General features: G+C 36.9%; 1 protein-coding gene across 2 annotated transcripts in view; it reads right to left on the bottom strand.

The window, feature by feature from the left end:
• Positions 1–2,889: 2,889 nt before the first annotated feature.
• Positions 2,890–23,005, bottom strand: part of LOC131160059 (ABC transporter C family member 2) — a 90,657-nt gene continuing 70,541 nt past the window's right edge. For both annotated transcript variants that reach the window (XM_058115374.1, XM_058115373.1), the window contains exons 24-28: positions 18,090–18,846; positions 8,202–8,323; positions 4,556–4,801; positions 3,919–4,339; positions 2,890–3,513 (exon numbers count right to left, since the gene is read on the bottom strand). In XM_058115374.1, the coding sequence (XP_057971357.1) occupies positions 3,407–3,513; positions 3,919–4,339; positions 4,556–4,801; positions 8,202–8,323; positions 18,090–18,846 (1,653 nt within the window). In that variant the 3' untranslated portion in view covers positions 2,890–3,406. The remainder of the gene's footprint in view (positions 3,514–3,918; positions 4,340–4,555; positions 4,802–8,201; positions 8,324–18,089; positions 18,847–23,005) is intronic.

A 23,005-nucleotide genomic window follows, 5' to 3' on the forward strand; every position in this document is an offset into this window, starting at 1 on the left:
CTAGAGCACTTATTAAACTGGGATATAGGCGCAAGGCCAATCCATGCGTCGGCTTTTGGTAACATCCAAAGATCTGATAATTTGTGTGTAATATGTATCCGGTTAATCAAAAGAGGATTTCTAGTTCAAAGTTTGTCTGCTATGTACTCCTGATGAACTTTGATAAGTATTCACCAAGTGAAGGTTCAAATTCTAAAAATACCTTCATTTATGCATAAATTTTCTCTTATCTGAATAATTTTTTTTTTCATTTATATTTTGAAAGTGGTGGGGGAATGTTGAAATATTTTTTAAAATAATCGATTTTATGGGTTTTCAAAGTCTTCCATTTATTAATTCTCTAAAGCATTCATGGGTAGCATTTAAAGTTATGTAGGTTTGTCCCACATTGGAAAGAGTGAAAAAAGGAAAGTCATTAATAAATGATAAGGTAGAATAATCTCTTAAAGTTGGTTAAGAAATAGTGCTAGTGTGTGAGTGCACCCTAGGATGGTGCTTCGTACCGTCTGCACTTGCACGTGGCATGGGTGTTGGGAATAAAGAACAAATTCCCGAAACCTGTGAGAAACAAAATAGAGGAAAAAATAACGCCAAAGAAAATCAATCACACGCACAAAACAATATTTACGTGGTTCGACAATTTTGCCTACGTCCACGGAGTTGCAAGGATTTCAATATTATCAGGAAGAAAACATAGAGAGTGCGGCGATACAATGCTCTCCCTCTCGCTCTCACGCAGGTACAACCACGCCAACCCTAATCACCCAAAAGCAAATCCCTTTTATATGTTGAGCCTAGGGCTCCGTTCCGAATGGGTTCCAAAATTTTTCCCGAGGTTCGCTCCATGGACTAAGCCTTAGGATTGAAATCTCTAATTAAATAGGGGTCGGGTCGGCATCCAAATTAAAACACAACTAGACTCCACAAAAGCCCAACAATGGGCTGGTGGGGCATTTAGTTGGCGCACAAACACTTTGCACGCTTGCATCATTGCATCATTGCGAGATTGTGACCATTGATCATGATCGGATAGCTTAAAATCAATCTTATATTTTTATAAGATCAAGTGGTGTGATTTTAACAGTATAAATAATCTAACAGTCATAAAAACTAATTTTCCAGAATGTCTCGATCAAGGTGCGACCAGGAGACCTTGGAAGTGCGACCAAGTCTATTAAAAGAATTGAATATATTCTAGACTGTGTCGACCAAGGCTTGACTAGGTTGACGCCTGGTTGATTTAAGAAATCTGTTTCGCAAATGACAGTTAATGAAACATATTTGAATAGATGTAACTTTTCGAAAAAGATATAATTTTGTCTATTTAAAGACAGAATTAAGTCCAAGAATATATAGAAATAGTCAATCATTCTTTCATTCTCTCTCGCTCTCAAAAAACTTTCACAAATTATATCTTTTTAAATCCTGGATTTTGTTTTCAACAGAAATAGAATTCCATATATTTATTCATATTCTTCTAAGGGCGTTCTGTAATCAGTTTTTCGTTTGCGTATAATGCAAACTGATATCAGAATATATTATGCACTTTATTATATCCTGAAAACGTATTTGTTGACTCAATACACACTGATCTAGTGGGGACAAATAACATTTTAAAGAAAACGACACTGTAACGTGCCTTGAGATGTTTTGTGTTCTGCAACATTTTTTCTATTTATTATTTAATGCACCCACTAGACAATGAAAATTTAAGGGTGTGTTCAATTTTGGAAAATATTTTTTAATTTATTTTGTAATTTTCAGATTTTCAAAGAATTGTAAAAAAATTAGCTTATTTTTAATTTTTCAAGATTCATAATAAAAAGGTAGAAAACAAAGAGTTTGTTTAAAGGTGCAAAATAATTTTTTTCTTATTTTTAGTATTAAATTTTAAAATATTTACAAAAGACAAGACTTATTTTCTAATATTTGGAAGTTTTACAGAAGGTAATATTTAGAATGATAGATTTTAAGGTTTGGAGAGTATAAATTTGTGTGAATTTGTTTTGACATCCAACTTCTGTCTCCTTGTTGCTGATTTCCTCTAACTACATTTTTTGAGCCAGCAATTTCATAACTTTCTTTTTAATCTATTGTTGATGTTTTCTCAAGGACTCATTTTGTCCTACATTAAAAAATATTGATACCAAAATAAAATTTTTAAAAATTAATTTTTCTCATCCTTTTTAAATTTAAGTTCTTTTTTTTTTTTTAATTTGAATATTCAAAAATTATTTTATTTGCATTCTTGTTTCAAAAAAAAGAATGATAAAATCCAAAAAGTATTTTATTTGCCATCAATGTGAAATGCATATACTAAATTAGGGGAATACATAATTACAGCAAAAGGGCAGATGAGAATGGTATATATATGCATTAATTAGCAGACCTTGAAAGCAAACAAAGGAGGAATGAGTAATTGCAGCCCATAGTTTGTTCCGGCCCAGCTTACTACGTTCATTTTGTAGTAATAAAAGACGGGCTTTATTTTCTATATTTTCTTGCCTTCCATTTTGAAAATTTTGCTGGTTTCTTAACCTTGGCGGACAGAAGTTACAGACTGATTACAAAGAAGCATCGGGTATAATAATAACATTATCTCTACAAATGTGAAGGCAAAGTAGCAAGTTTATTGCTCAAATTATTGAAAGATGAATTCCCAACTCAACTAATATTGGCAGACAACTTCTATACACAGAAGGGGTTTCACACACACACACACACACAGATAATGCGAGACCAATTGGTTAACGTGATCAAATTGCAGTAGAGGCAAAATAACGGATATATTTGGCAACATCATGAAATATTAGATCTAACTCATAGCCAATTCGCACAGCAGACTGATCAAATAAAAGACCGCTATGAAGCAACAATATCATGAGCCAATTTGACTGCAAAAACAGGTTATTTAGTTAATTACTCGTGCAGTCGACTGGAATTGAAGTACATACAGGAAACAAACTGCATGATTCTTCGTTCACCTATAAAAGGGCTAGTGATGGGATTTCTGAAGGGGAAACATGGATAACTAAGACAAGGAAGCTAACACATGCCATTGTAGGAATTTTTTTATTTAATTGAATAGATCCCATGAATAATCCAACGGCTTGAGCATTGGATATCCATGTTGAAAATTGCCAAGTTCAAACCTTATTAAGGTGCAGAGAGAGGTTTGGAGAAAGGTTAGACCCCTCAATTCTTTAGGCACATAGCTTCCCAAAGGAACATATATATTGAATAGATGAGAAGTTCATGGATAACATAGAGCCTGCCCTTGGGATTCCACTGTTGAAACCAACTCCACAGCCAGCCATCTTGTTTGGCATCAAGGGCGGGCTATGAAGAATCATTAACGAGTTGGTGCTTCTCAATTTCCACTGTTCCCAAATGCACAAAAGATAAATTATTGATCCCTATATTGCAACATATCCCAGTCAATCGATCTGTCTTCAAAATTGTAATCTGACAGCTGAAACCTGTTTCGAGCCAACCTGCTCATCATTGCAAGACCTGTAGGGAGTCGAAGCAAGAAAAAAGGATCAGGAACAGGTCAGAACACATTCAGTTAAAAAATGTTCCTAATGCTTAACCAAAAACAAACAAACGTACATTTCTCCAAATATTCTGCGATAAACTTTCAAAAGTAAGACAGCTTAGTTTTATTAATCATTTGATTAACAGGCAAATCACATGAATATTTAACAAGAAAGGCAGGCAGACGTGCACATCAAAGTTTGAACATGAACTCATTCTTAAAACCTAGGGGGCACAAATTGGTGGCTAAAACAAAAATTTGAATTTTAGAAAAAAAGAAAAAAGAGAAGGCCTGGACAACAATGTCCTGCAAAAATCACATATCTTGAAACCAGAGTATTGGTATTGTTTATAATGCAAGTAAAGGTGCTCTGTCAGTACCTTCAACCATTCTATAGAGTGTTGACCACCATCCATCTCTAGGAATCTGGTGCTGATTTAGTGACTCCTCAATAACTTTGTCATGCCTGCCTTCCAAAACCCCCTGCAAAGTTATGATTGCATCCTTTGTTTTTGAGAGGATACCATTCTCATCTTCAATTTCCAACCGCTGAAGGTCATTATGCGAAGAACTGAGGCTAACACCAAGGGCAAACTGGGCAGCAGCAGCCCAGCGTGACGAGGCCAGCCACTTCCTACGCCCATCTAGCTGCCTGGTTGCTTCTCTGTTTTTGTTCTCTTCTGCTGCCAGCACTAAGCTGTGCAAGTACTGAGCATTTGCATCCCCTGTACTCTGAACCATCTTAGAGAAAGCACTACCTTCACTTGACAGCAATGCCTCCGGAGTATCATATTCAAGAACCTGTAAGGCACAAAAATTCTCAGACACTAAATAAAATTTACAACACAAATAAATCTTCAATCTTCTAAATCTCCTCCAATTCTGAGTTTCCAAGTCCAACTAGCTGCATTTATTCCTTTCGGGTACAAGCTATGGTCAATCTTTAAAACTGTGCATTCTTCTACAGTGAATGGGCAAAAAGAAAAGAAAAAACTAATTGTAAAATTACAGGCATACCTGACCAGCATCAAGCAGAAGAATCCGGTCACAGTCAATGATGGTATTTAATCTATGCGCTATAATAAGCATTGTACATGATTTAAATTCTTCCCGAATGGTTTTTTGAATAAGAGCATCAGTTCTAACATCAACAGCTGCAGTTGCTTCATCAAGAACAAGAATCTTTGATCTACGCAACAATGCTCGAGCAAGACTTAATAGTTGCCTTTGTCCAACACTGAAGTTCTCCCCTGCCTCTGAAACCTTAATACACAAGGAAGATTATTCTCTGATTTACAACTTATTAATTGAATTTGAAAGAAAAAAAATCAGATAATGGAGTAGACGTCTGCATATATATGCAGAAAATATGAAAATTCATTTATTCATTCATCATTTATGTTAACTTCATGAGGTCTAGACATGTATAAATTCAATTTGGAATTCATTGAATCAGATTTGCTCCAACTTGGATAGGGAGAATATCAATTCCATATAATTTTACAATCATTCAGTATGGTATATTTTGAGAGGAGTTGCTGCTGAAACGGAATATGAGCAAAAGTCGAGCAAAATTATTCGGCAACTTTAGAAAACAATCTACCAGAGACAAAATGAGATGCAAGTGTAGAATTTTGAGACAGGCATATTGCGCGGGTGGGGGGGCGGGGGGAGAATGTACACTCAATACTCAACTATCAATTCCTCACAGTATTTACAAAAGCTATAAGATGGACTACCTGGGTAATTGTTCTTCTAACCCTTGTACTAGCTAGGATTTCAATCATTTCAATGAGCAAAGCAACTAGGTTAATGTTATCTACCACCTAAGTTTGGACTATTGTATTAAGCTCAACTTTGATGGACTAATAATATGCTATGTATTAGCAGCAATCACATCTATTCTGAGAGAATTGAGGTAATTCTTTTGGCAGCTCTAATGCCGACTGCTGAATAAACAGCTATTGCTAAACAAAAAATTATGAGTTTGGATTTGTGTAACTTTGGACCATGCATAAGAAACCTCTATAAGGAAATGCAGATATTATATTGCATATTGTTCCAGGAGGTAAGTTGTCCATTCCACATTAATAACTACGAATTGATGCAATGCATAGGGTGACACATGTCAACAGTATTACAGAACAGTAGTTAAAACCAAAGCAAGAAGAGTGGTAAAGTACGCCAGATTAAGGAAGTATTTAAAAGCATATAGTAATAAGTTATTGAACAACAAAATTATGACACCAAGCCCTAGTCCCACTAAGTGGAGGTGCTTCCTGAATCCTTTGAAAGTTGAAATGCTAACTACTCACATTTAGGCTTGTCTTTTTAGTATCCTGTTATACTTTCTTTCTATTTTTAGGATTTCTGTGGGGTTTGCGGGCAAGATTGAGAAAATAAAGAGGGATTTTAATCTTTTATTTATTTATTTATTTATGGTGTGGCTGGGGGTAGGGGTTCTAATGTCCATTTCTGGAAAGATCTTTGGTTGGGAAATGTAGTTTTTTCCATCTCTTTTCCTCACCTCTTTCACTTGAGCTCAGGGCAGGATGGTTCCATGTCTTCTTTTGTTGTGGATCCAGGTACTCGGGATTTTCACTTTCTGAGGTGGTTGAATGACAGGAAGATGGTAGAGTTATCTTCTTCGCTAGTCTTGTTGAATAATTGTCAGGTTTCTTTGGAAAAAGATATTCGGTCTCGGTTTTTGGATCCTCTGGGGATATTCTTGCAAATATTTTGGTGAATTTTTTACTAGCTCCAGTTCTTCTTTTCCACTCTATAAATCCATCTGCAAAACCAAAAACGCCCTCTAAAATCAAGGCTTTTCTCTGGTTGGTTGCACTTTATAGAATTAATACCAATAACTTGCTGCAGATTAGAAAACCTTTGAAGGCGACCCTTGAAGGCTCTCTCACTCCAAATGTTTGTCTACTTTGTTTTAACTGTTCGGAATCATTGCTTCTCTTGATGCATTGTGATTTTTCTGGGAGGGTATGGAATAAGTTAATTGGTTTTTCCAGTGAATGTTGGGTGTGTCCAGAGATAGTGGAGGACTTTCTGACGGTTTCTTTTGTCGGCTTTGGCAGGAAAAAGGAAAAGGCAGCACTCTGGAAATGTGCTTTCTTAGCTGTGTTTTGGGGGCTGTGAATAGAACACAATGCGTGCATTTTTTCAAGTCGTCATATTTGCTGGTTTGGGGGAAGATTCATTATTTAGCTTCTCTTTGGTGTGTGGATCATAGGAATTTTAAGGGGGTGAGCTTTTTGGATCTTCAGTGATTGGCGATATTTGTTGGATTGTTAGAGTGCACTGGTTTTGATGCGTGTTTTTTACTTTTGGATTTTTTTTTTTTTTAATAAATTATCTAGATTTTTCCAGACTTTTTACTAAGGAAATGTCTTATTCTCCTGCTTGCACATTCTTAATCTATTAATAAAACTCTATAATATATATATATCTGATTCTGACAATTAGACTCACCATCCTGATATCTGAGATTTAGGCAGCTAGAAGAGGAAGGAAATGGTGCATACTTCTTTAAAGAACAAAGCAGGTTGAGCAAGTAATTGCAAGTTAAAAATGTCATGACCAGAGGAAGCAAATATTACCGCTTTCCTTTCAAGTGGAAGAACCAGAAACATAAATTTTATTGATAAGTCAAGACACAAGAATTAAAAAACCAGATGCTCACAAGTTGCACCAAGGTGAGTTAAAGTGTGTTGTCAATTATTGTTATCTAGGTGCCACTATTTTGGTCTAGTCAAAGTGTCATTTTTGAATTTGAACTTTATTATTTACGGAGTTCATTTGAGTCTCTCTAAACTTAATTTATGAGATTTTGAATCTAGAGAAGTCAAAAACTGTTGCAGTCAGGAATGGTCATTTTCCTAGCAATATTTAATGCCCAAGGTTGTTAAGTACTTGTTATATGTTAGTCTGGATCTCTAGATATTGAAGAGGGAGCACAGAATTTTCTCTTACAATTTGCTTATCAATTCTGATATGATCTGCTCAGAATTTTCTAGAGATCCAGAATTCTGGTTGAGGATTCACCTGTGGCACGTCCCACATTCTCCACTGCAGCATTTCTGTGCAAGATGATCTCATTTTTCCACTAATCTTCCTCTCTCATTAATATCTACTAGATGGATCGCAATCAGTTAAATTTTAAATCTGAAAGATTCTACTAGCTGTTCCCCTCACACATACTGCTTCAGCACCACTAATATTCCCATTACAGATCATTGTGAATTGTAGGATATCACATAATAAGCCTACCACATATGGATACTTTTTGAATCATGGATTTCAAGTTAATCCCAAAATTATCAGTAGTTCCTACACAGTAGATTACAAATTCAATGCTTGAAGAGCAAAGCTAAATTTTGAAACCTTGGCTGTATAAGCATGACAGCCTACACCCTCACTACCTCCATTGATTGAAAGTCCTCAATTACTCTACCAATGATATTCAAGCTCACTGATCTGGAAGGAAATCAAGGGAGTACATACAAAAAGTTCTCTAAAAGGTAGGCGTCAATTTGGTGACAACTAAAATTAAAAGCCTTGAAATACTGCAGATAGCACAAAATGAAAAATGAAAAAACTATTGATTGATAATTAAGCACCATCCCTGTATAAAATAGTGTAAAGCTTGTACCTCAGCATCCAGACCCAAAGCATTCCTCCTGATGACATCCTTCAAGTGTGCCCTCTCTAAAGCCTCCCAAAGGTCAGCATCATTATGTTCATTGAAAGGATCAAGATTAAATCTCACAGTCCCTATATAACATAAATAACTCAGTGGAATAACACAGCCATCATCACTGGGTTTCCAGCAATTAAAATATTACAAGAAAGCCAAAACTTTATTATCAGTTACAACAGAAGAATACAGTTCTCTGTTACAAGATCTTCTTTTGCTTGGGTCAAGTAACATTTGAAAAATAATCAATCAATTGGATTGTCCCAACTGCAGGTCCACAATGGGGCACAGCTGCATAAACATCTGTCCCTGCTGAAATTTTAAAAAAGATGTGGTCTTTCCAATAAATTGGAAAAGTTCCCTCAAAAACACAACATACACCCAATTGATACATCAATGACTAAATAAAAAAAGAGGGTTATTACACTAGTTCATGAACAAAGTAATGCAAAACAATACATTAATGCCTCCTTTTCTAGTTGTTTCTACTTTCCAAAGATCTCTTCCAGTCTCAAACAGTTTACAACCCTCCCCCTCCTCCCCCCCACCCCAAAAAAAAAACCCCACTCCTCTGGCCAAAATGTAAGTAAATAAATACATAAAAACCCACACAGAACCACTTTAACCTGGCATGGGACTAAGCATATTTATATTTCTTACAAATTTTATCATTGATGACTAGAGGCAATTTTCCTCAAAGTTGCTCTGCTTGTTTTTTTTTTGGGGGGATAAAATACTATTTCATTAAAGCAATAAACGAAGTACAAAGTAGAGGACAAGGATTCCTGCCAGCAAAACAAAAGATACAAAAAACTATAAGCTACTAAAGGAGCCAGGAACAACAGTAAAAGTATTAATTACAAAAATGCTGCCCTCCAATCTGTCATGGGGTTGCACAGCAGTGAACCCCTAAAAAAACCAAGAGTGCACCCGAAGGGATGCAAGGAAGGTCACTCTATCACAAAGTAACCATGGACAGGTTGAGCGACTTTTAAAATACTAGCATTCCTCTCAACCCATAGGGCCCAAAGGATGGCAAAGGGGGTTGCAAACCAAAGAGCTTTTCTGTTTCTATTCTTTCCAAAAGCCCCAGAAGTTGATCAGCAACTAGTCTCCCACCTTTCATGAGGCCGCCCACTGTCACCCTGTAAGAGAGAAAGGGGCATTCCAGAGCTCCAACGCTGCCCTGCAGCGCACAAAAAGATGGGCAAGTTTTTTGTTGCTTGCATGACACAAGAAGCACATGTTAGGACTGAGATTTATGGGGCCTTGTCGTCTGAAGCAAATCCTGTGTGCTAATCCTTTCTAGGATCATGGCCCAACCAAGTTCAAAAGCTCCAATCTTCGAAGGGACCTTAGTCCTCCAAAATGTGGTTCCAATGAAAAAGGGTGGGGGGGTGAGGTCGCATTTAGAAGTTAATGTAGTGGTCTATTGGAGGGACCCACCCCCCTTCTCATACATGTCCTCATGAATGGTAGGAACATGATGGTCCAATAAAGAAGGAAGCCCAGTGAACTCTTGGACCTCTCTTTGATTGAGATTCTTGATGAAATAAAAATCCAAGAAGGAAACCCCCCCCCCCCCCCAACAAAAAACAAAAAAAAGAAAGGAGTTGACGGGACCATTATGAAGCGAAGAAAAATTGGAAATAAGCAACGAAATTTCACCTCCAATGAAGACTCCCCTCCACCCCACCACCACATGTCCTCCCAAAAGTGAACTTTTTTTGCATGACCCACTTTAAGCTGAAAAGGAAAAAAGAAAAGACAGGCTACCTGGGATACGAATTTTCATGGACACGCATGAGAGGTAATGCCACTGCCTCTCATCTCCCATCTATTCCGTTTAACCCCATACTTACTCTTAATTTCCTTATGCCATGAAGTCAACTTCCAGAGGGAACCTCCAAAGCCATTTGTCAATAAGGGAGATGTTTTAAGATGCCACATTCCGATGCCTAAACCCCGCAAGCTTAGGTTTGAAAACCATATCCCAGCTGACTAGGTGGTTTCTCCTATCCTCTCCAAAACTCGACCAAATGAAATCATACATCAACCTCTCTAGCAACTTGGCAACTTTCAGTGAATCCTAAACAGGGAGAGATAATAAATAGGAATGTTAGATAGTGAGGCATTAATTAAAGTGGCTCAGCCCCCAAGAGAGAAATAAGCCCTCTTCCAACCCTCCAATCTCCTAGCCACCTTATCTACCATAGGATCCCCGAATGCTTCAGAATTGGGTTCCCTTTGAGAAGGAACCCAGAAGGAGACAAAGATAGGTTAGAGGCCACTCATGGAATTCACAACCTGCTAGTCAAATGAATTTTTGATGAGCTCGTTCTGCCATATTGATGCCTGCTATCCCACTCATGGTCATGTTAATATGAAGGCCCAAGATTTTCCCAAAAAAATTCTAGCGCCAAAAAGACTTTGAAATTTAGCATAATTGTCTTTGAGAAGGCGCAAGGTTTCATCAAAGAACAAGGAGGTGAGATATCTCCACTTCCTCCCTCCCCACATGCAAACCACTGATAACTCCCTTACCTTGAGCATGGAGAAGCATCCTACTAAGAGTGCCAACAACTAAAGTGAATAAGAACAGGGAAGCTAGATCCCCTTGTCTAGGACTCCTAGAGGCCCTAAACCACTCTCTAGGTTGACCATTGACAATGAAAGACAAATGAGTAGAGCTAAGGCACCCATTGATCCACTTTCTCCATATTTTCCCAATGCCTTTTTATCCAACACCTTATCTAAAAATCCCCACTTGAACTAGTCGCTAGCTTTCTCAAAATCCACTTTAAAGAGAATCCCCTTCCGACCCCTTTTTCTAACATCCTCAACAACCTCATCAGCCACCAGGGGTTTGTCCATCATGGATGAATGCAAACTGTGTCATGGTGAGTGTCCCCCAAGACAAGTATAAGTCTGTAGGCAAGAACTTTTGATAGGATTTTGTATAGACTAGTAACAAGGCTTATTAGTCTAAAGTCCTTGACTCTTCTAGCTCTCACCTTTTTTACGAATGAGGTGAAAAAAGTGGAATTTGCACTAATATTGACCACACCCTTGTGATAGAATTCATAAAAAATATTTAGAGTATCAACTTCCAACTCTCGCCAATTTTCCTCGAAAAATGCCATAGAGAAGCTGCCAGGATTAGGGGCCTTGTCTCTACACATGTCAAGGACAGATTTTCTAATTTCTTTGACCTCAAAAGGCCTTTCCAACCACCTAGCAAAAGTCTCTTGCATGGGACTCCAATCCAGGCCTTCCACCATCAATCTATTCAAGATCTCTTTAGAAAATAGATTTTATAGAAATTTGTAATCACAACTCCAATATAAGATTGACCCCTAACTACTTGGCCATAATCTAGGATCAGCTCCTTGATGTATCCTTTCCTCCTATTCACCACCCTATGGAAATAACCCGAGTTACAGCCCCCTTCTTCACCCAGTTTGCCCTCGAATTTTGATGCTAGCACATGTCCTCTCTCAATAAGAGGATCTCATTGCTAAAAATTTGAAGGTTTTTGAAAATAGAACAATTAAGTAAAATAACTACAATAAATTTTATTTTTTGAAGGTTTTTTGAGAAGAATAACCATTCTTATTAAATTTAAGAGACACAATTACAAGATAAATAGTAGAGGAAGACCAACAAATCAGAAAGGCCACAAAATCAGAAAATCAAATCAGCAGATCTCTAGGCCAGAAAACAGGAAATAGAAACTAATAGAATCTAAAATAGTAATTTCATATTTTATTTGCAAAAAATAGAATTTCCTAATTTATTCCCTAGAAATCCGAACCCCCCCCCCCCCCCTTCAAGTTGAAGCGTAGATATCTATCATGCCCAACTTTCTTACAAAGAGCTCAAAACTAGGTCTGAAAAGTCTTTTGGTGAAGATATCGGCTATTTGTTGAGTAGTAGGAACAAAGGCATGCAAATAGCTCCACTATCAATCTTCTCTTTTATGAAGTGTGTATCAATCTCTACATGCTTCGTGTACTGGACTTTGAGCAATTCTTATGGCAGCTTTGTTGTCACAATACAGCTTCATTTGCATGTTCACCGGCATCCGCAGCTCTTCAAGAATTCTCTTCAGCCATAGCATCTCACAAACTCCGTTAGCCATAGCCCTATATTCTGCCTTGGCACTGCTCCTCGCAACCACATTATGTTTCTTGCTTCGCCATGTGACCATATTTCCCCAGACATAAGTATAGTATCCTAACGTGGATCTCCTGTCAAAAACTGAGCTTGCCCAATCTGCATCAATGTATGCCTCTATGTTCTACTGTGTGGTCTTCTGGAAGATTAAACCCTTGCCTGGTGTACTTTTCAAGTATCTAAGAATCCGATAAACTGCTTAAAGATGTTTCTCGTAGCGCGAATGCAAAAACTGGCTTACCAAACTCACAGCAAAAGCAATATCAGGTCGTGTGTGTGATAAGTAAATTAACTTTCCCACCAACTTTTGATATTGAGTTGTATTCACTGGATCACCTTCCTTGTCATCTCCAAGTTTCTGATTGGGATCTATTGGAGTGTCTGCAGGCCTACAACTGCTCATCCCAGTCTCCTTAAGGAGGTCAAGGACATACTTCCATTGGGAGACAACAATCCCTTTCTTTGACTGAGCAACCTCCATACCAAGGTAATACCTTAGAGATCCTAAGTCCTTGATCTCAAATGTTGATGAGAGGGAAGTCTTCAATCGGTTCATCTCAAGTACGTCATCGCCAGTGAGAATTATATCGTCTACATACACAATTAGTATCGCTATCTTCCCATCTTGTGAATTTCTTATAAACATCATATAAGCACCTTACCCTTGAGTATACCCCTAACTTTTAACAAACTAAGTGAATTTCTCAAACTAGGCTCTTGGTGACTGTTTTAACCCATATAATGACTTCTTCAGTTTACACACCTTTGTGCCAAACTTTTCACCAGATCCTAGAGGTGCATCCATGTACACTTCTTCCTCCAGGTCTCCATTGAGAAATGCATTTTTTACGTCCAATTGTTGCAAAAGCCAACCATGATTAGTGAAAAAAGAACTCTTATAGAGTTTAGCTTTGCGACTGGGGCGAATATCTCCAAGTAATCAATGCCATAGGTTTGAGTGAATCCCTTGGTGACCAATCGAGCTTTATACCGTTCTAGAGAACCATTAGATTTATACTTGACTGTAAACACCCATTTGCACCCTACATTTGTCTTTCCTCTTGGTATTTCAACTAACTCCCACGTGGCATTTTTTTCAAGAGCATTCATCTCCTCAAAGACAGCCTCCTTCCACTCAGGAACTTTTAGAGCATCTTGCACAATATTAGGAATCACCATACAAGAAAATTGTGAGGTAAAAGCGCGAAAAACAGGTGAGATATTTTCATATGACACATAATTGGACAATGGATGTTGGGTGCAAGACCTCACACTCTTCCACATAGCAATGGGAAGTTCAAAATCATTGAACTCAGGATTGGAACCAAACTCGGGTTCAAAACTAGATGACTCAAAAATTGAAGATAAAATAGATTAAACATGAGGTAAAGGCTCGATGAGGACATTGCCCGGAGGGTTTACGGATTCTGGACAGTGTAATGGATTGGAAGATCCTTTCTTTCAAGTTGTTCTCTATCGCGAACAAACAATGTCAAAATTTACCAATGCTGTGGTGTTTTTTTCTGTTTCTCCTTTGTTCGTTGTCATAGGATCATGAACATCATGAGATGGCACTGTAGGAAGACCTGCCCTTTCAGTATCTAAAAAACTCGACTCACTTTCTCCTGGTATAATAAAGCTTGGGTTTTTAGGTTGAATAATCAAAGTTGGAGAAGGATCATTTTGCGAGTCTTCAATTTGGAAAAAATCATGAAACACAGCCGAATCATTGTTTTGGTTCCCCCCATGAAGATGAGGCGTAAAATAGGGATGTAATTCAAAGAATGTAACATCCATGGTAACAAACATTTTTTTGGAAATGGGTTCAAAATATTTATACCCCTTTTAAGTGGGAGCATAACCAACAAACACACATTTTGTGGCCTGAGGTTCGAGTTTCCTCGATTATGACTATGAATACAAACAAAAGCGGTACAACCAAATATCTTTAGTGGTAAAGAAGAAGACAAATGGTTTGTTGGATAAAACTTATGAAAAACATCAAAAGGGGTTTCAAAGCTTCAAACCTTATTAGGCATTCTATTGATGAGATATGCAACAGTAAGAACGGCTTCACCCCAAAGATATTTAGGTAACTGATTGGAAAAAAGCAATGCCCGAACTACTTCCAATAAGTGTTTGTTTTTTCTTTTAGCCAAACCATTTTGTTGCGGAGTGTCGACACAAGAGCTTTGATGAACAATTCCTTTTTCAAGAAAAACTTGCCCCAAAATGTTTTAGAAATATTCTTGACCATTATCACTCCGCAATATTTGAATATTTTTTTGAAATTGTGTTTGTACCATGGTGAAAAAATTTTTGAAAATTTTTTCCACTTCAAATAAACCCAACTTAATCTCGTGTGATCATCAATAAAGGTCACAAACCATTTTTTGCCAAAATGCGTAGATGTTCTACATGGGCCCCAGATATCACTATGAATCACAGTAAATAGTGTAGTTGGTTTGTAGGGTTGAGTGGAAAAGGATGCATGAAGATGTTTAGCAAACTGACAAACTTCACATTGAAAAGAAGATGGACTTTTATTCTGAAATAAATTGGGAAACAAGTATTTTAAATATTGAAAACTAGGATGGCCTAACCTATAATGACATAACATGATATCATTATCTTTGAAAACAGAAACAGAATTTAAGCAAGTACTTTGAAATTGTCTACTCGAGTTAGGTCCATCATCAAAATAATAGAGTCCATATTTTTCCTTAGCACTACCAATCATCCTCCTCGTGGTCAATTCCTAAAACTCACAATAAGAAGAGTAGAAATTAGCTTGACATTGATGATCAGAGGTAATTTTATTGATGGACAACAAATTGCAAGACAAATCAGGAATGTGGAGCACATCACGGAGAGTTAACAACAAAGTGAGTTTGATAGTTCCTATCACAGAAATTACCAAGAGTGAACCATCTGCAATTTTGACCTTTTTATTGCCTGCACATGGACTATAGGATGAGAACAATTTGGAGCAACCAGTCATATGATCAGTTGCGCCATAATCAATTATCTAAGAATGAACAGAGTTAGGAATAACACCCAAAAACGCAGTAGCAAGGGAGTTACCCTTCTGTACCAAAGAACATGACGAGGTTAAGGACAGTTTAGGAGATTGAAACAATTTGTACAAATGCTCTGATTATTCCTTGGTAAAAGGGATTGCATTTGAGTTCATAGACGGCTTTTGAGTCTCTTCAGTAGTGGTTTGGTAGGCGTGACTGTCATGTTTGAATTTTGGCTTCCAATTTGCTGGTTTACCATGAAGCTTCCAACCTATCTCCTTCGTATGCCACTGTTTTTTGCAATGCTCACACTGCGGTTTCTTACGCCCATTTTTGTCAAAATCAACACCTTTTGACACAAGAGCCTCAGGTTCCAGGTTGAAACTAGGTTTGGTGTTGTGCAGCATGATTTTTCTCCTTGACTCCTCACATCTAACTTTAGAAAAAACTTCCCAAATAGAGGGCAATGGCTTCCTGCCGAGAATGCGGCCTCAAACCTCGTCCAAACTCCAATTAAGGCCGGCTAAAAACATGTAAACCCTGTCGTTTTCCTCTCTTTTCTTGTGGCGAGCATGGTCGTTCGAATTCTCCTAAACATCATTATTACATTGATCAAGTTCCTGCCATAATGTTACCAATTCGTTGTAGTAAGTAGTAACATCGTGATCATTCTACTTGGATCTCTAGAGTCGAGTTTTCAACTCAAATATTTGAGAAGAATTCTCCAGGTCTAAATAAAGATCTCAAACGGCCTCCCAAACATCTTTAGCAATGGAAGAAATAGTAGAGGTTTTCCAATGGCTCCAATGGCAGGTTCCATGGAATTGATGAGCCAAGCAATAATAAGAGAATTTTCGGACTGCCATTTTTTTAGATTAGGGTCACCAGCAGCAGGTTTCGATATTTCACCAATCAAATGCCCCATTTTGCCTCTACCATCAATCGCCAATATTACGGACTGAGCCCACTCGAGATAGTTGTGCCCATTGAGTTTTGCAACCGTGAGATAAAGGGCTGAATTCCGGGAATAGTAATCGTCAGATATAGGCTTGGGAGGAATAGTGGGATTGGGCGGAATGGTTTCGGAAGTACTGGAAGAGCTAGTAGGATATCTCTGGGCGCCGGTCATCGCCAACTTATACGACATCATTAGAAGAAAGAACAAAATAGAAAAAAGCACGAGGCTCTGATACCATGAAAGTTTTTTCTAAAGAAGAATAACCATTCTTATTAAATTTCAAGAGACACGATTACAAGATAAATAGCAAAGGAAGGCCATAAAATCAGCAAATGAAATCAGCAGATCTCTAGGCTAGAAAATAGGAACTACTTTAAATATGAAATAGTAATTTAATATTTTATTTGCAAAAAATAGAATTTCCTAATTTATTCCCTAGAAATCTGACATTTTATTATATTAATTTTTATAATGTGCATTATTTGTAATTTTATTATTTTAATCATATTTTTATTCTATTATTTGATTTAAAGATGCAAATGAGAATTTTTTATTAATTTTTTAATTTGTTTTAGTTTTATAATTGTTAACCAAATAGTTTGCTGGTTTCTAGTCTTTTGTTTCTAGCTCTAATTTTTGGTTTTCGTTTCTCTAATTTTTGACAGTGATACAAACGACCCCTAACTTGATATCAAAGCATGATAGCAATCATTCTCTTAGAAATATCCTTTGCAAGCTTTGGACAAAGGATGGGGCAACTTTATGAAAGTGTGGCCTTCTCACAATATTATGGGGTTATGGAACATAATACTTGGATATCTTCTAGGAAAAAATTAAGTACTTGGCCTCTTTGTCGTGTGTCGGTTATGGATTTTTTAAAGAGGCGTGCTTCCAGGAGTTTCAAAGAGATTGGAGGAACATGCTAACTTGATAATCTTTTTTTTTTCCTTGGGTATTTTTATTTGTTTAGTCTTGGAGTGTCTAAGTTTGTTTTAGGAGATTTATCATTCTCCCTATTGCAAATTCTTTATCTATTAATGATATCATCTTTTGTTATAAACTAAAAACGATTGCCAAGAGGTCTTGGGTTCTAGTTTGTTGCTTGCAAATTTATTGTTTGTTATTCCCTATAATGGTGTTGTTATCATTTGTTTCTCTCTCCACCTGCAGGGGAGTGTTTCAGGCTTGATACATTGTTGCTGACAACCTAACAGTTTAACCTTTAAAGTAAAGTCATAATCTATCATATTGCAATTTAACTCTTCAATTTGATTTCCTACTGTGGTGTTTTCGTACCTATTATATAATATAAACCCTGATCAAACCAGAGCTTGAAATACAATTAGAGATTTCCATTGACCCCTTTCTTCCCTCCTTTCTCACATACTCTCTTTTTCATTTTCCATATCTGTATATGCAAATATTTAGATATTTTTTATTCCCGGTCTTTTCTGGATGCTATTTTTTTTCTTAAGTTATGCCTTGTGCTTTTACATTTACACTGGGGACCTTTTCAAAACTGATAATATAAGTTCACTTGAACAGCATATCCACCATAGATGAATGAAACATAACTAAAGTATTAATAGAGATGTGGAAAACCATATCAGTCAAAGCAATACAGCATTAAAAAGTAACAGTTAATTCCACTTGGCTTTTCCAAACATAATAAATATTATAGGAGCATACCTGAGAAAAGAACTGGGGATTGTGGTATGATGCCAAGAACTTTACGCAAATCCATCAGTCCAATCTTTGCAATATCACAATCATCAATCAAGATTCTTCCTCTTTCTAGTTCTACAATCCGGAATAAGGCATTGAGCATGCTGGATTTCCCGGCACCCGTTCTTCCGACTATTCCTACCTTGTCACTTGGACAAATTGTGAAGGACAACCCGTGCAGAACTGGAGGAAGTTCTGGTCTATAACGTAGGACAATATCCTCAAATGTAATGGATCCTGATGAAGGCCAACCAGGAGAGGGACGGTTGCTCTCAATGACAGATGGAGCCTCGGAAGGCAAATCTATATATGTACCAACTCGTTCGACTGAATTTAAACTATTCTCTGCTAGGCTAGCAAGTCGTAACACTCCGGTCAACAAGCCTGTAATATTTAAAGCATAACTCAGAAGCAGACCCATAGTAGAAGCAAATGCCTCCTGATTTGCAGCTCTACCATTCTGCATGACAGCAAAGGTTGCTGTAAACCAAATCATCAGACCCCCTAATGTTTCCAAACGGATAGCAAGCCAGCGGTTTGCACTCATATTCACAAGTGTGAATCTGACATTGTTATCCATAGATTTCCCATTAATGCCAGCCATTCGATCATAAGCTTTGTATGCACGTATAGTAGAGAGGCCATTCAGGGCTTCTGCAAATTGTGCATAAACAGGAGATCTTGTTATTGAATCCAAGCGTTTAACTTCGCGAGCTGTACTCTGTAACAAAGGGGGGAGAAAACATGCTTAGGTAAAGAAATATCCATCTACAGACAAGAACCTGATAATGTAAATCAAATATTAATTCCAATTGTTGAAGCATGAAAAGGAAAAAGGTACTACACATATGCTCTGTTTGATTCCATTCAGAGTCGCCTATCAATATTTTGAACATTCATCAATTTAACCATCATTGCTTTTGATTAAAACCTTAAAGGACACTCTAGAAACATGTACATTTCTATAAAATGAATATATGTGAAATATTAATGTCTGAATGGATGATTAGCAAGACAAGGAAAGAAAGGAAATAATAAATGAAAGAATTTATAAAAAGTTGACAATATACTAATTCTCAGCCAAGATTTTTCATTAATTAGCAGCAAATATCAATAGCTGCACAAGCAACAACATTAAGTTTAGTCTGTAAGAAAGAGGGGAAATATGTGCTTAGGTAAACAAGTATTCATCTACAGACAAGAGCCTGATACTGCAAAACATGGATTAATTCCAATTGTTGAAGGTACAAAAGGACAAAAGGTACAACACATATGCCGCAGATTCACACACATTTAAGGGAAGTGGCCTATCAATATTTTCAACATTCATCATTTAACCATCATTGCTTCTGCCACAAATCTCACAGCTAAATTAATTCTAATTAAAATCTTAAAGGATAGTCTAGAAACATGTATGTTTCTATAAAATGAATATAGGCTGAAATACGAATGTTGTAATGGATAATTAGAAAGACAAGGAAAGAAAGAAATAAAAAATGAATGAAATTATAAAAATTTGATAACATACTAATAGCAAATATTTTTCAATAATCAGCAGTAAATATCAATAACTGCACAAACAACAAGGTTAAGCCTGCTTTAAGTTGAAGGCACTATAGCTAAAAGGGAGATATCTAAATGTACATGGGCAGTTTTTTTCAAGGAAATAAACATACATGATTGAAGAAGTTCCAAAAGACTTGGGGCTTCAGCTTGTAACTTCATAGAAAATGCAGCAGAGGGTAGAGCATGATAACAAAAGCCAATTCGTATGGCTAACCCAAATTTGTTAAGAAAATTTTTTTGACAACAAAAGAAATGTATTAGAATAGACTATAGAGGAAAGAAAAGGAATTACAGACAACAGGTCCTGATGGAGGCCAATGGAGAACTTTAGATGTTTATATTGTAGCTAGGTTTTTTTTTTTATATTTTAGTTTGGGAAAATTTCTAGTTAGTTTAGAAATTTCGTTAGTCTAGAACTTTTTTTGTATTGAAGTACTTTGGGGTTATTTTTCAATTTCTTGTTTTATCAAGGTTTTTATGAAGATTTGTGTTTTAGTTAGTAGTGGGTATAAATACCAGATTTTTAAGTTCTTTGACAATTATCATTTTAAAATCAGATTGCGGACTGTTCCTCTCCCTCTCTCTCTCTCTCTCCTCCCTGCAACACCTTCCCCTCTTCTTCCTTCTTTCTTCTCCTTCTTCCCTTCCCTTCTGTTCTGTTCTGTTTCTGAATTCTCTGTTCTGTCCTTGTCTATCCCTCTCCTGCTCTCTGTAATAACCATACCCTTTACCATGGTTTTAAATAAAGGCCGCGACCGTTACGTAACGCCGTTATGTAAAGGTTTTTTGGGTTACCGATACCGTTACACACTGTGAAATCAGTGGGAAGAAAAATCACGACCGTAGCGGCCGTTACGGACCATGACCGTTACGTAAAGGCTGCTACGACCGTTACGTAACCGCTACAGGACTGTTACACCAAAAAAATATTTTATTTTTTACTTTTTCTCTCTCTTTCATATATCATTCTCAATATACCAAGTGGCAAGAGGGGGAAAAAATTATAATGAGGATGACAATGATACAATTTACTATTTCTTTAAATACTCACAATAGATGCATTAATTAACAATTTCAAAATGCTAACTTGTTAGAAATTTTTTTTTTTTTTAATAATATTAGTAATGTGATATTTATGTTCTTTATTTTTCAACTTCAACCTTCTTTCTTTTCTAGCTATTTTATATTTATATTATTCGTATGTCTTATGTGACTAATAGAATAATGGGACTAATAGATTAATGGAGTGTATAATGTATTTTATTTTATTAATTCATTAAACACACATAAAAATTTATCACAGATAAGAACAATGAGAAGTATAAATACGCGCGCACACGTAATTTTCTATCAATGATGGTTTAAAACAAATGTAAACTTGTTGCCCTTACCAAATAACTTAGTTACTCGAACTAAAGGGTCCAAAATACACTAAAACCCTTTCTAAGAATAGCTAAAAGCTTAAAACATGCAAGTACGCTAACATGCACAAGGTTGTGCGTGCTTCAAAAAAATTCACGGCCATTACACCCGCTTCCCGTTATGTAACATCCGCTACTCCTGCTTCCCGTTACACCCGTTACCGTTACGTTACGCTACCCACTACCGCGATTTAAAACCATGCCCTTTACGCCACAGCAAATTTAAATTACTTGATAAACTTGTATGGTTTTTGCTTAGTTTAAGTATTGAACAAGTTCATATTAACCACGTTATTCATTAATTATGTTAATTGATATTGGAAATTCCATTCAGTCTATTAGAGGTAGGAAGGGTTTAGATGAAAGGAAATTATGAGGAGTCATGCTAAAACATAAATAACAAGAGTATGGGCAAGGAGAGAATAAAAAACAACGCAGGCATGCTGAAACTGGGTATGACACCTACCAGCACTACAAACCAGCAGAAGCCACCTGGGAGCACCTCAGACCAGCAACAAATACCTGACAGCATGGGACACCAGTAGCAGACACCTGGCACACAGCTGGCAAGACTGCAGTAGCTGCTGTTCTAATATGCTTCCAGCATTAGGCATACAAACAACAGCAAAATACACCCTACCAACTGCAGTAAACCCTAGTTCTAGAGAGAGAGAGAGAGAGAGAGAGAGAGAGAGAGAAATCTGGAGAAAATCAGGAGAAATTTCGAGAAGCTGAAAATCAAGGTTGGTGTTCTTAATTTTCATTTATTCATCTAGGAATTTTGGGTTTTCAAAGGAAATAGGGATAGAAACTTGCATGGGATTAAATCCTTATAAGGAAGACTTAAGCTTGTTATTCCTAATGCTTGATATGACTGCATATATGTCTCCTTGGTTATCGTAGCCGCATATATTGTTTAGTCGAGAAATTTTCATGTGATGGACATTTATCTTGTAAAGATGATGGTTTTTACTAGCTATCGCATAGCTTCTGTGTGCACATATTGAATTGCTATTATGTGAAATAGCTAGCACCATGTGTTGTTTTCGACTGTGATATTGTGATTTGAGCAAGTAGGGATTGTGTTTCCCTTGGATGAAAGGCCCTAAAACTTCGGAGTGTATTTCTGCATTAAGTGGTAGTTGGTCAAGCTGGAAGCTGGCACTTGTTTGACCTAGCCTATTCCCTTGACCCAGGTGGATTTGATAAGAATTCATGATCCAAAGATCCGACAAAGTTTTACGCAAGCAAAGTACAAGTTTGACTTTTTTCTTCTTTGAACGCAAACTTATTTATCCATATCATCATCTGCAAAAATAGGAACACTCTCTAAACATTCAGGCAGAGGTACTGGCACATGAAAAATACACCAATTAAATCAGCGGAATCTGAAACATACACATATCTCTCACGAAACTCATCAACTAATAACCACCTCAAAAAGCAAACTCTACAAAATCACTCTCATTATCTGACCCACCACCCCATTTCTTTCCTATGGATGACCTTATTAATTTCCCCATAACATTGCAAATTTAGAACCTTCGAAGTTTCCTCAGTGCTAAAACTGCCATCAGTATTTCTTTTTAAAATTTACTCATCTGCAATCCCACCTAATGAGTATATACTTTAATAGAAAGAATGATCAGTTCCCTTTCCAGCATCTGGAGAGTTATCACCACCATAATTTCCCACAACATAAGTCCCTGTTCACTGCTGCACATCAACATTTGTTCCATTTAACATCTTCTGCAGACGTCATAAGATTCCAACTTGCTTGATACTTAATTAAAATTCCCAAGACCACCAACCACCGAGAATCTATTGTTGGACGTCTCCACAGCATGATTGTGTTCCCCTTCAGATTGTGGCTCAGAATTGTAAGACAAATGA

The sequence above is a fragment of the Malania oleifera genome, chromosome 7 (assembly GCF_029873635.1).
Source record: "Malania oleifera isolate guangnan ecotype guangnan chromosome 7, ASM2987363v1, whole genome shotgun sequence".
In the NCBI taxonomy this organism is placed as follows: Eukaryota; Viridiplantae; Streptophyta; class Magnoliopsida; order Santalales; family Ximeniaceae; genus Malania; species Malania oleifera.